The following is a 14,909-nucleotide window of genomic DNA, read 5'->3' as shown; positions in this document are numbered from 1 at the left end:
ACTATCCACGAGAGTACTTGGGATACAGATGACTCATGAAAAGGCATTTCATCACCACATTAATTTTTTAGTTATGTTAGAGAATAGAGAAAACAGAAAGCGCGACAAAGGAAACAACTCTTTGGAGTATCTGTTACTGAATCGGATTTTGAAGGAAATGGAATAAATACATTGTTAATTTTGTGTTGTTACTGTGTTCATAGTTTAGGTTGTCAATAAATGATTTTAATCATGGTGGCACATATTCAACAACCTTTGTCACTTTCAATGATAAGTTTGAGCTGAGAAAAAGGAAAACAAAATATATTGATTGTTAATAAATACAAAAAGGAGGGGTGTGCGTTATACACAAAAAAATACGATATATATAAATCAATGTCTTCATGGATACTTATTTATATAAGCAACTGAGAGAAATTGCATAGGCCCACTTTATTTATTCTCCTTATGTAGGTATCAAAGGGGTATCAAGATATCGGCTTTGAAACTCTGTATCGACGGTTACAAAAAAAAAATCAATCATATTTTCCCTAATGACCGCGCCCCTCAGTCAAATATTTTTAACGCAATGAAAACTGCGACTCAAAAAGTTAGCCTACCCCAGATTTTAAAGGTCATTTCTCGTGTAATATATAATATTCGACCACTGTATTGTAGTCCAACTGAAAACAAGCACTACGCTTAGCTAAAAGATGGCGGACAATCATGTCGGCTCCCCCATCGTGGGACTCATGTTATGTAAAATAAATGCTAATTTCTTGACTTAAAATGCTTGTTTTATGTTTGTGTTATGTTGCTTATAGTTTAAATGAATATTATTGTTTTCATGAAGGTTTTTTTTTTCATGACTAGGAGGCGCTGAATAATAAAGATTCTTTTTTTTTTCTAGCCGTATATAAGAGAAAGTCTGTATACAACAGATGGCCAGCATCTGCTTCTGCGAACATATGCTAGAAGACAACAATATACGCATGCTTATTCGTGTATATCACAATTAGCATCTGATGAAAACACAAGCTCTCATTGTCACAGATGCTACACTCCTCTTTTTTATTTTCTATCTTGTCCTGTCCTGCCGTCCAATCCTGGCTGGATCATTGACCCAGGCTTGCCATGACTAGCGAATTTAAGAGCCACAAATTGTATTATGGGGGTTTGATTGGAGCAGGTCTCGTACGAGTGCTTGAAATCCTTGAAAATGCTAGAATTTTAATGTTGTGTTTTCAAGGGTTGAAAAGTGCTTGAATTCTGGGTAAGGTGTTGGTAAATGATTGACATGTTTGCCACATTTCTCTACAAGTCTGCCTGAAAATGATGCTGACACTCCTCTCTGGGGGCTTCGCTTTCCCATTACATTCCCAGGTTCACCAGCAACTGGCATTAGTTTGTATGACATCGTCCTATGAAGTGTCATCACGCCTTAGGGGTCAGGTTACTATCATACCTTAACAGGGCACTATGAAATATGTGATTAAAAATGAATTATGGATATTTATCATCATGCTAAAATGAAGGTAGCATTTCCCAGTGGTAAATTGTAATCAAAAGAACTTACTGAAACTGAAAATGTAAGCTATATATTAGTGTCATTTTTACTTAACACCTAATTGGGGAGAGATTTGTCTCAAAAACAAATATACAGACGCTGTTTGTTCATAAGTTGCTTCAGTGCTATATTTTGTATGTTTAAGGCTTGTATAAGTAACCTGTATTGTTTTGTACTAAAAAAATAAACATTTCATAAAATAATATGCTCTATAAAGACAAATTAGGTTGAGTTTAACTTACTTTTGGAAGATGCGCTTCAAGAGATCCTCCTCTGAGGCAAAAAAAGTGGCCGAAAAAAAGCGTTCCGAAATTTTTCTCAACCGCATCAGGCTTTCTTATTCCACTTTCAGTTCATAGGAAATGGCTTGCTTCTTCTTCACACTTTACACCAACCCTATTCAATGGATGCACGAGATAATAAAAAATAAAAATGTCAAAGTTCTTAGCGTGCTGGAGACAGTTTAGACATAGACAGTATAGAATGTTTACACACACACTAGGAAAAGGAAGCCAGATTTATTCTTCGGGGTGGATTCCTTGTGAGCTCTCACAGCTCCACACGCCGGGAGCGAAGGAAAGAAGCACTACAGTACTGTCCTGTACTGCGAAATAGGTGCTCACAATACAAAATATAACTTACAGTAATGTCCAGATACTGTTCGACATCCCGAAAAATGGTTCATATCTCCCGTTTTACGTAAGTCGAATGGTCGTAAGTAGGTGAACGTCTGTATTCGCAATTTGCTCGAGCTAAAAATAGTATGTCATGATAAATGCACACGCAAGATGAAAAATTGCATTTTGTAAATTGCAGTTATGTTAGTGGTTCTTCAAAATACATGAATCACACCAGATTTCTTCTTTCAATGGTACTGAGGAAAATTGGAAAATTGGGTTTGAAAGTCCTTAAATGCCGTGAAAAAGGCGCACTCATATAAATATGTACTAAAGTTCTGAGAGCAGAAAATGTGTTTATATTGGTACGGATTAGCGAACGTGTTTGTGACGTCAGAGCTACATGCCGGAAATCAATTGTCAACCGAGGACTTTTTAAAAAAATATATAAAACAACTTTTTATGGCAGCTTGATTTTTGAGTTTTTTGACATGGAATTTAGAAATAACTGCAAAACATGCTAACTGCAGTCTATGCTGCATTATTCTCTTTTAAACGATTTTATTTACCTTTGCAAATAGAAAATAATACAATCAAAATCAACAATACAAAGTTAACCATTTTCAATGGAACATAAAGTGCTGTAGAAATAAAGAGAGCAAGAAAATAAATATAATAAAGTAAAAGGAAAAAAAATCAAAAACTGAAGAGCTCTGGATTGGATTGCTCAACACTCGTCAGCTTGAAAATACGAGCCATGATTCTACTGACATTTAGTGGCTGCTTTGGGTCATTGCAGTCAACTTTGGTATTTCGAACAAATAAGAGCTTTTAACTTAGCATTTCGCAAACTATTGTGAACCAAGGCACTTTTTTTTTTAATTTAAAAATAAAATAAAAACTGTTTAAGTAATTACGGGCTCCTGTTTTTTGTGTGTTTTCTTAAATCTCAAATTATCATCATGCCTGACAGTATAAACGTTTTTTTATCAATATAATAACGACTATTATCATTATTATTTTTTTTTAAACAAAGTAATTCAGGGTTTATACTTTGCTTTTTTTTGTTTGTCTTTTTAGATTTTCCTATATTTTAACCTGTTTTTACACTTCTGTTCGTGTTCTTTTTTTTTTTTTTTTTTTTTTTTTTTTTTAGAAAAATAATAAAGATAATACCTAAAGGGACCGTGTGTAATATGTAGTGCCTCACAGTGGTACGAAAAACCCCCAACATTTATTTAAATACCAGGCAAAAATACCTGAACTGTCATCCCAATGTTAATTTTTTTAACATCATAAGTTGATATATTTGTATTTCTTTTACATAATGGAATCCCTACTTAAGGTCGATGCCATGGTTGTCTGGTAACTTGCTGCTACGCTGTGCCCTGTGGCACTGGGTTTCGTTTACATTAGACAGTATAGTGCCGTCTAGTGGTCAGATATTACCCACTGGGACTTTAAGATAAGCAAAGACTGTCTGCCACTGGAACTAAATAGTTTAACATTATTATTATTATTAAAGTTGGCAAAACAATGTGTAAGAATTTTTCTTATTACCAAATACACACACACACACACACTAATGTATATATATATATATATATATATATATATATATACGGTAAATGGTCTGCATTTATATAGCACTTTTCAAGTCAATGAAGACCTCACAAAGCGCTTTACAATTTAATAATAATAATAATAATAATAATAATAATATTTCCTTGTATTGTCATTCTGTGTAACAATGTACACAGAACGAAATGTCGATTGCATCTGACCCGATGCAGCCGCAGCCAAGAGAGGGCGCCGCCGACCACTTTTTAAGTCTTAGGAATGACTCGGCCGGGGCGCGAACCCGAACCTCCCAGTCTCAAAGCGGGCGCCTTACCATCTAGGCTACTGAGCTGGTACACACACACTCACACACCAATCGGGAGTCAGCCATCTTAGACTGTTGATTCTAATAAATTAAGTTATTATATATAATGTACTACCGTATTAGCACATAATTTGTCACGATTGCCATGGGGTCCAATTGACCCTGCCCGTCATCGCCGGATTTTGTTCGTGTAGCGACAAATTGGCTTCCCTTCTATTTAAACTCAGTGTTCTCATTCACCCGTTGTCTGTTCGTCAACGAACCTCTGCACCCACCAGACGTGGGTTTTTGACTCCGTCCGGTCTCCTGCTTGTGTTTTCTGCCTGGTGTTGTTCTGTCTATTTTGTCCCATTTAATATCGATCTTCAGTTTCGTTTCAGTGTCTAGTTTGTCTTGTTTAATTTCGATATCCAGTTTTGATATCAATCCTGTCTGTCCCTTCCTGTCCGGTTTCGACCCCATCCGTCCGATATCTGCTCGTGCAATTGGTATCGATCTCATCAGCCGCTGGCTTCTTTTCATTCCACGCCAGACTGCTGCCTTACGTCTTCCAACCAATGATCGCCGAATCACTGGCGTTTGGGTTAACGTGCATGACTGCCCCATTTCCTGTAAAATAAAAGCTTACGTGAGAAACGTCACACTTTTGGGTTCTCCTCCAGTTCCGATTCATGACATAATTAGTATTTAAAAAGGAAAAAGTCCTCCATGCCACCCACTGGTATGGATGAATGTTAGCAATGATATTGAGCAATAACATGCTCTATTTGCAATTAACAGCATCACACGAGGCAAGGTCCCACAGCCCACTGGTTGTAAAACGCCGTTTTATCTCTTCAACATTTTCAAATATTGCATGTTACATTTTACAAAATTTTGATTTGTGCTTTCTCAGTCTGAGGCCCCTGGACGTGGAGTTCATGAAGCGTCTCAGCAAGGTGGTGAACATCGTACCCGTCATCGCCAAAGCCGACACGTTGACGCTGGAGGAACGGGACTACTTCAAAGAAACGGTAAGTGTACCCCCAAACACCTTCTATCAAAGGGGTAGGCAAAAGTTTGAGTCGGGAGCCGCATTGGCTTAAAATGTTAGGGGCCAGTCCTGGAGACTATCCAAATGCATTTATGAATAACTAGAACATGCATCCATCTACATTTTCATTAGATTAGTGTCATCAAATTGGTTTTGAAACACTCCCAATTAAAGAAAAACAATATTAGGTCCCTGTTTTAAGAACTACATTTAATATTTAGTTTTGTTGTATAATTATTGTAGATCATCCTTTTTATTTTATTTTTTATTTCATATTATACTTTAATTATTTTATATCTTATTTTTTATTTTATTTTTTGTTAATGCAACATTGGTTGCAGCCTGGTCAACCTGGGAGTGGGATTACCTCATGTGCGGTCCTTTCTCTAGGTTTCTTCATTTCCTCATCTTGAGGATTTTGAGTTTTTCCTTTCCCTCGTGTAGGTTTGAAATCAGGGGATGGTGTCATAATAGTCTGTAGTTTACAATAGACTGTGGTTTGTGCAGCCCTTTGAGACTCTTTGTAATTAAGGGCTATACAAATAAATAAGACTTGACTCATATTTCTGTAGTGGTATTTCTGTATTATAATATTACTGTCGTAGTATTTCCGGCATATTTCTGTAGATGTATTTTACTTGTATAGTAGTATTTCTGTAGAAGGTTTTTGTATTTTTTTCATAGTGTTTTTGTAGTCTTGCTATAGTACTTTTGCAGTAGTATCTCATTAGCAGTATTCCTGTACTATAGGATTATTGTAGTAGTATGTCCGTAGTAGTATTTCTCTATTATAGTCATTCTACAGAAGTACTTTTATAGTATTACTGTAGAAGTATTTTTGTGGTATCTCTGTAGTAATATTTCTGTATTAGAGTATTAGTGATGTTGTATTTCCATTGTAGTATTTATCTAGTAGCATTTTTGTCGTATTTCTATAGTTGTATTGTTTTAGTATTTCTGCAGTAGTATTTTTGTAATGTTTCCTATTGCATCTCTGTAGAAGAATTCCTGAATTATATTACTGTCGGAAAAAAATTAAGTAGTATTTCTGTATTAAAATGTTACTGTGGAAATAATTTTGGTAGCATTTTCATTGTAGAATTATTTTAGTATTTCTGTAGTAGTATCTTGTTGTAGTATGTTGAATTTTTGTATTACTGTTGTATTGTTTTTCTTTAGAATTAAATCGAAATAATATAAAAGGTTCCTGTTTAAGAACTGAAATTTGATATTTGATTTTTCATAATTTTGTAGTAGATATGTAGTCGTATTTCTTGTAGTAGACGCACAGTGGGGACAAAGGTAAAAACATTTTTATTAATAGTACTTGATTCACTTTGTTAATATTGTCGCAATATTTTACCATTTTCGTTCGGTGGGCCAGATTGGAAAACCTGCTGGGCTGCATGTGGTTCACGGGCCCTAGTTTTCCCACCCTTGCCCTATCAATACCACTGTCATTCAACTGTAACCATTCACCGTCCCTTGCAGATAAGGGAAGGTCTGCGGGCCAACGACATCGACGTGTACCCGCAGAAAGAGTTTGACGAGGATGCAGAGGACAGGATGATTAATGACAAAATCCGGGTAACGTGGCCAACACGTGAAAATGTCACCAAAAGGTGTCAAGAAAAATGTGACCTTGTCTGCTTTTGTGTTCCGCACAGGAAATGATCCCCTTCGCTGTCGTGGGCAGTGATCAGGAATACCAGGAGAACGGGAAGAGGATTCTGGGAAGGAGAACAAAATGGGGCACTATTGAGGGTAAAATGCCAAATATGCACCCCCAAACGTACCTTCTGAAACTTTACTAGGTCTATCATTTTTAGGCTCCTGTGAGGGGTGTTAAGGCCAGGAATGTTTTTTCTTTCATTCCTATTTTGTTTTTCGAAACATGTCTCGCTATATTTCACATGTGTTTCTTTAATTGGCTGACCTAAATTTGAAACTGTGTTACTCTCTGCCACCATCTCCTGGCTTCAAGTCATGATGGCAGCCTCAGTCAGCTTATTTATGATGCGCGTGCAAATACATGCATTTCTTAGATCCACTCGAATAAACTCTTTTTTTTTTTTTTCATTTTTGGGTGGGGGTGTCTATTTTGGGGGGGGTTGGGTTAGCATTTGGACTGTATTTAAACCGGGTCTTTTCTTACTTTACCATTTTAATGCTACACGAACAAAAAACGGCGATGACGGGCATGAAGTCACTCTCCTACCGAAAATCCTCTGCCCTCCTTTCCTTCTTCCTAATATGTTGCACGTCCCTGAACGGTATTGTCAAAAGTAAGATAAAAGCAGATAGGCGTGGTGGAATTTCAAAGTACCTTTGAACTCAGTTGGGCAGTGTTAACACATACTTAATAGAAAAATTATTCTACTCTCAAGGACACCTCAAACAACACACCCCACCCTGTAGCCAAAAAGCAAGTTTCTGACTGTTAATTATGCTAAAGTTATAAAATGTATCTTATGAGATGTTTGAAACAATGAAAAATGACAGTATGTCAATCATTGTGCTCACCTGGCTGTTAACACTGTCTGAAAATATTGGACAACCAACTAGACCTTGCCAAATCACACGATTTCAACGGCGACCAGATAATGAAGATGCTGTATCTGAGTCAGATCAGGAGGCTTATCCTGCTACTGGTAACCATAGAAACCAGTACTATCTGTTTCATGTTGGGGGGCGGCACAACCCTATTTAAAAAAACTGCCCTTAAAGGGATGGGCGCCGCTAGGCTGTACTTGCCCAAGACACACTAAAGGAAGTGGTCCCCCTAATACCCTAGCAGTTAATTAATCCATGAGCCATGATGAAGTGTAAAAAATATGTCTGTCTGTCTGTCTGTCTACCTACCTTGGTCATATCCGTCGATAGGGTTGACCAACAGCAAGAAGAACACATATGCAAAAACAAAGAAAAGAAAAAAAGGAAAAGAAAGAAAAAACACAAAAGAATTGACCATGGCCAACCCAAATGCCCAAACACCCAAACAAGTTAAGCACCTAGGCACCCAAATTGGTCACGGTTTCGTCCCTCCTGATGAAACGGGACACGAGAAAGCAGCCATGTCACTCTTCCGTTCAACAGCAGGGCCAGACAGCTTTCACTGGTTTACCCCTGCCGCATCATACAGGTGCCCTGCCCATCCCTTAGAACGCGTCCAAATATCCGATTATCCTTTCACAGCACCTCTCCACTCATTCCTATCACCAACAAGAACCTTAGCTTCCACTACATTTAGACCTCTTTCCTCCAGTGCACTCATATCACCATCCATCCACGTCAATCGCGGCCTTCCTCTTGGTCCTCTTCCATTTACTTCTGCTCTGTAGATCCTCTTCAACATTCACTCCTCATCCATCATCTCCATGTGTCCAAACCAACCGAGTACTCGCTTGCTCAGTTTCACTACTCCAGTTCTGTTACTCACAATTTAATTTCTCAATCTATCCAATCTCTTCACTCCTAACATACTCCTCAAACATTTAATTTCCTTCTCAACTCTGCGTTCAGGCTCCAAGTCTCTGCACCTTACAACACAGTCGGCACAATCACACTCTCGTACAGTCCCCTCTTAACATCCATACTCATACTCTTGTTGTTCATCACTCTCCTCAGAGCACCCAAAACCTTGATCCTTGATTCACTCTGTGCAATACCTCGCACTCCATTCCACTAACTGCAGCAACATCACAACCCAAGTACCTAAAGCTTTCAACTTCTTCCAGCACCTGTCCATTCAACCTTATTTCCAAAGCAATGCCCACTCCATCCCATGAACCCTTCATCACCTTACTCTTCCCAACATTCACACATAACTTACACCTATCACACACTCTTCCAAACTCCATTACCAACCTTCTCAATGTTTCCTCAGAATCAACCACAAGCGCTGTGTCATCTGCAAGCAAAAACTGACTTAGCTGCCACACCGTTCCACTGTTCTCCATCAAAAAATACTAAATTAAGCAAAATCATTTTTTCTTTGTCTGCAGATAATCTTGCTAATTTTTGATTAGCATGTTATTTTCTTTTTATTTTAAAATGTTTTGAATAGATTTTGGTCCATGCAAAAAAGAATCATAGGATTTAATATTTTTTTATGCTCCTGCTCTTTTGAGTGTACTGGATGTCTGTCTCCCAGACTGAATTTTAAGTGTCTAATTTGTGAATTTGGCACCCAGCTTGCAAGTTCACTCAATGTCCGTAATCAGCACTGGCCAACCCCCAAACTGAATTTAATTTGGTGCCTCTATATTTCAAAGCTTTACATAAATAAGCCCCCTGTCCCAGACTTCTTTTGCACTCTTGACATAATCTATAATTCAAACATGTTTTAGCACCCGTCGCTTGTCGCAGCAATAATGTTAAGTCCCTGAAAATCCACTTCAGACAAAAGTGAGATCCATCAGAATAGCTTTGGTCAACAACAGCACCATCCTGCGGTGATAAGATGAATCGCAGGCGTGTTGGATTTACGAGCACATATAATTTCTCATTATATGGTTGTAGTTAATGGCTTGCCTGATTTGCCCGTGGGTGTCGAGTTCCATTACAGGGCATGAGAAAACGGAAGGATTCAATAATTGACCGCCGCGCATGTCTCTTTTTTTGTTTTGCAGTGGAGAACATTGCACACTGTGAGTTTGCTTACCTGCGGGACCTCCTCATCAGGTCAGATATCTTTCCGGGGTTTATTTATGTCACTAGAACACATAAACATTCCTCTATTATGCAGCTTTATTGTATGAAAGTCACTTTGGATGTAAAAAGGAAGATTAAACATCATGAAACAGAGCATTTATTATTGACGCAACGTCAAGGTCCTTTGAATTTAATAAGACACTAAATTAAAATAGAATTATTATTATAACATAACATTATGTTGCAGTAAATACATATTTTAATGAAATATGCTAGCATAAGATATTCAAAATTAATATTCAAATCATTTTTTCTAAATATCATATTTTTTTTAATAATCAAATCTTTGCAATGTTTTAAGGGAAGAATCTGTTATTGCAAATATTAATAACATAAATAATAAACGATTTTTAAAAATATTTATAAAAAAAAACTTTTTAAAAAAATCCACACAGAAAGAAGATTCTTTTTCTATGAAACTAAACATTGATTGATAAGTTATTTAATGATGTATTTATCATACATTACTTTTGCTATAATAATGTATTTTAACTTATTAAATTGTTACGTTGATATTTGTTTTTTAAATTAGGTTTTGATATTCAAAAGACTAAAAATAGAAAATATGTAAATCATCACAATTTTGTGTCTTGATATTTTGGCTGATGATGTATTCAGGAAAATGTTCTTGCTTTTGTTCCGAGGATAAAAGATTGTTGCCAAAACAATTCATTTTAAGCGGGCCACAATGGCATGCCTCAGTGGCCCGGAGCGAAAGATTAAAGTGCTCAACCGTCCCCTGCTCCCAGTGATAGTCGATCGGGGATAATGGATTGCAGCCACAACAATGCATTTAATTTTAGGTGTTCCGGAACAGCAGGCCTTCCGATAAAAGTGCCTTTGGACGGTTCCTACTTGCAGCAATATAGGATCAGGGATAATGGATCATGGTTACGCAAGTACAGTTCATTTAAAGCAGAAATACAGTAATAACAGAAAAAAAAGCTGCTGGGCATTACAAAAGTGCGCTATGCCAATCCTCACTTGCAGTAATATGTGATTAGGGATAATGAATGGCTATGGCTACACAAGTGCAGTTAAATTTAGGCAGTAATACAGTAACAGCAAAAAAGACCTGACAGCCCCAACAAAATGCAATCAGGATAACTGATTATGACTACATGAGTTCTCTTCAGTTTTTGTTCCACAGAATAGCAAAAACAGATGCCAGGCCCAATAGACAGGTGGTAATGGATTGCGGCCACAACCTTGCATTTCACTTTAGGCTTATCAGAATGGCACAACTCCCCACAATGCCTATTCTTGTTTTTAATATGGGATTGGGGATAGTGTATTGCAGCCTTGTAAGTGCTGTTGGTTCTGGGTGGGAAAACAGTAACGGCAAAGAGAAAAGCCAGACCTGACAGTCCCTGCTTGCTGCAATATGCAATCAGGGATAATGGATCTCGGCCGCACGAGTGCAGTTTACATTCTGTTGCACAGAAGCGCAAAAAAAGAGCTGTCAGACTTGAGGAAAATGCGCTGTGCCATTTCCAGCTTGCAGCAATATGCAAAAAGGAATAGTCAGTTGCAGCTGCACGAGTGCGTTATTTTTTGCTGGACTGAACAACAAAATAGAACCACCAAGACTAAAAAATGCAACAATATGCGATTAAGAATAATGGATCGCAGCCGCACAAGTGCAGTTCACTTATTTGGTGACAGAATGGCAAAAAATGCCCTCTGCTGGCCCCTGCTTACAGAGATAAGTGATTTTTCAACTCACGATACACTGAGGCCCCAAAGTAGCGAGGGATTACAGTAATAGTTTTTCCCCTGTTATGATTCAGGACGCACATGCAGAATATCAAGGACATTACGGGCAGCATCCACTACGAGACGTACCGTGTACGCCGGCTAAACGAGTCCAACATTCACCCGGGATCGCACCCACCCGAGCGTCCTGCCGTCCTCGCCAAGACCAACGGGCAACCTCAGATTCTCCCGGCCAATGGCGTGCAGGCTAACGGGGTGGGGCTCCAACATCACGTCCTCACACACGAGATGTAGAACATTCACATTTACTGTACATCCACTTTTTCCTAATGGGACTTTTGCAGCAAAGATCCACTTTTTCCATTACCACAGTACACATAAGCAGTCGACTAGCGCTCGTTAAAACCAAATAAATATAGTGAAGTTCGGTCTCAACATGCAACAGGGGTGGGGAATCCATTATCTCACATTCTATATCGCTTATGATAATTGGGACGACTGGCTCGGCGGATCAGATGGACTTGAAGCGAGAGGCGGAGCCATTCACAGTAGGACCACTTAGAGAGGTTCTAGTTAAGCTTCTAATCATAACTTGTTTTTGGAATGTGATTATTTATTTCTAAGTTACAAAAAGGATGAAAGCCTCACCAAAAATAGGAAAAATACTTTAGAGATACCCAACTCTTTCGTAGTTATTAATACTTATACCTGAAACAGATGCTACAGGTGCATAAAACTCATTTTTTCCCTGCCAAAATTTCAAATGTATAATATTTGACCGCTATATGTCACTGTATCGTGTAGTGCAACCGAAAACGATTGCTACAAAGCACCAGAAAGAATACAAACCACGGAGGCTGGAAGTGATCAAATCTTACCATTTTTCTTCTTAATATTTTACTCATCCTTTGACAATTTTTGTTTTTTAGCACCCTTTTTTGCAGTAGACAATACAGCAACATCTAGTGGTCAATTATAACGCAGTGTCCCATTTGTTAAGTGGAAATGAAAATTGTCATCTTTCATTTTCATTTACACTTTTTATTGTTTTTGTAAAATAATGTCGGAATTGTTAAGATCTTGACTAATTATTAGGTCATATACTGTACCTCGTTGATTTTTGTTAGGTTACCCTCGCATGAAATAAACCTAAAACGAACTTTTTCCCTAAAACAATTAAAAACCCAAAAATAACTTCGGTGAGTTCCCCATCCCTGAAAAAAATACCACAATAAAATCCCACCTCACATTTTAAATCATTTGTTGCTAATAATATTTTTACCATCAATGGCAATAAGTAAAATAATGCCAAAGAGGTTCATAATACAAAAGCTGCCCAACTTACAAACGAGATTCTGGATGATTGCTCGTGAGTTAAATTTATTGGTAAGTTACTTCAGTGCTATATTTTCTATGTTTAAGGTTTATATAAGTATGTTTAAGGCTTGTATAAGTAACCTGTATTGTTTTGTACTAAAAACTAAACATTTCATGAATTAATATGCACTATGAGGATAAATATAGTTAAGCTTAACTTACTTTTGGAAGACGAGCTTCAAGGTTTAGGCTACTTCCTCCTCCGTGGTAGAAAGTAGACGAAAAAAAAAGCGATCAAACACTTTTCTCAACCGCATCGAGCTTTCTTATTCCACTTTCGTTTCAAAAGAAATGGCTCGCCTCTTCTTTACACTTTACACCAAGCATATCGAATGGATGGACGAGTTATTAAGCAATAAAAATGTCAAAGTTCCTAGCGCGCTGGAGATACAGTGCAGAATGTTTACCCAAGAACTAGGAAGAAGAAGCCGGATTTTTTCTTCAGTGTGGATGCTGGGTGATCGCTCACAGTGCCACACGCCGGTAGCGGCGGAAAGGAGCACTACAGTAATGTCCTGTACAAAATCGAACTTACAGCAATGTCGGGATATTTTTCGACATCCTGAAAAAAATGTTCGTATCTACCGTTTTTCGTAAGTCAAATGGTCGTAAGTAGGGGAGCATCTGTAGTCAAAGAAAATGAGCGACATCTTGCAAAATACGCCTATAGCTGTCCAAACAACTTTGAATCCACAAGCTTAACTCTTGATTCGTGCAGTCTGTTTTTGTTTGTTGTCATCATGCATCCAGTCCAGTTATTTAGTCGTGTCAGCATATTTTTAGAGTAGCGTTATTGTATACCAAAACCTGACTCACACAGTCCGTTACTGTGTAGAGCAGTATTTTTTTGTAAATTTTGTTTAGTTTTTCCTTCCTCGCTGTCATGTTTTATATAAAAAGTGTTATTGTCCTATAGAAAGCCGTCACCTTGTATTTTACAGTGTCCATTTATCCGTGTATTTTTACTCACTTTGTTCTAACGATATTGTAAACCATGGGGCTGAATAGCTCATTGTCCATTTCTCTGGCTTGTGAATCGATATTAAAGAGGGTTTTTCTTTTGTATCATACAGAATATCTTGAGTGTTTCGATAATTCTTTTTTTTTTTCATTTGTTGCGAAAAAAAGTGTCAAACAACCTGCTTGTGTGTGCTTGTCTCATAGTGGCATGACTTTTCCATCGCGAGCTGAAATTATTTAGTCACATGTTTTGCTGTCATTTAGGTAAATATGTGTCAAGATACTTCCTTCAAAGCAGTCCAGATATGCTTTGAATCTTTTTCACGTTGGATCTAGATCTAATAGACTCCCTGGGAATCTTTTGCGATTCCACAATTTTCTCACAATCAGAATTTTAATGAACCCAAGGAAGTTCTGGTTACTCGGTTTACTGTTGTATAGTTCTTTGTTGTTTGTGACAGTATAATAAAGTTTTATCTTTGATATGTTATGCTCAAAGAATAAAGGTTGATATTTTTATTGTTTGATGATTTTTGTCTTCATTGCAAAGCCGATGCTTCAACAAGTGACGTGCAGTCGGGCGGAGCAGGTGAGGCTGTTATACGATGGCCCGTTACGAGAAATTCGAGATATCTTTCAGGCAAAAATCCTGCTTTACATATGAAAGAAAATCCAAGTTACTAGAATTTGCAGACTCTACCACTAGGGCGCAGAGTGCTCATAATAGATTGGCATGTATTTTGTGGTATAGCATACTGAAACAGCGAGTACAGATACCAAAGGCACAGAAGAGTTTAGGCAATTTCTGAAGGTTGTATCCTGAGAAAAAAACTCCGGACGTTTATCACCTCTGAAGCTACTGATAGTGACACCATGATGGTTGCTAATTAATTTATTCAAATACACCAGTATTTTTTTCAAGAATAACCTGAACTTATTTTTTCATATTCAATTATTTTCTCTATGTATTCGCCGTTCATTCACTTACTTAAGAAAATTCTCTGCTAGCTACCATTACCAATGCTAGATTTTCATTTATGATGTCCTGATCTGGGAAATTTT

The 14,909-nt window shown here is 37.6% G+C and overlaps 1 protein-coding gene across 2 annotated transcripts in view; it reads left to right on the top strand.

Annotated features, from left to right (window-relative positions):
* LOC148360779 (neuronal-specific septin-3-like) overlaps positions 1–14,371 on the top strand; it is a 147,344-nt gene extending 132,973 nt beyond the window's left edge. For both annotated transcript variants that reach the window (XM_088341690.1, XM_088341689.1), the window contains exons 7-11: positions 4,944–5,061; positions 6,573–6,668; positions 6,749–6,845; positions 9,713–9,764; positions 11,585–14,371. In XM_088341690.1, coding sequence (XP_088197816.1) covers positions 4,944–5,061; positions 6,573–6,668; positions 6,749–6,845; positions 9,713–9,764; positions 11,585–11,804 — 583 coding nt within the window. In that variant the 3' untranslated portion in view covers positions 11,805–14,371. The remainder of the gene's footprint in view (positions 1–4,943; positions 5,062–6,572; positions 6,669–6,748; positions 6,846–9,712; positions 9,765–11,584) is intronic.
* The last annotated feature ends 538 nt before the right edge of the window (positions 14,372–14,909 follow it).

Source organism: Urocampus carinirostris, chromosome 8, assembly GCF_059441175.1.
Source record: "Urocampus carinirostris isolate Australia breed hairy pipefish chromosome 8, RoL_Ucar_1.0, whole genome shotgun sequence".
Classification (NCBI taxonomy): Eukaryota; Metazoa; Chordata; class Actinopteri; order Syngnathiformes; family Syngnathidae; genus Urocampus; species Urocampus carinirostris.
This window is presented reverse-complemented; position numbering and strand designations above follow the sequence as displayed.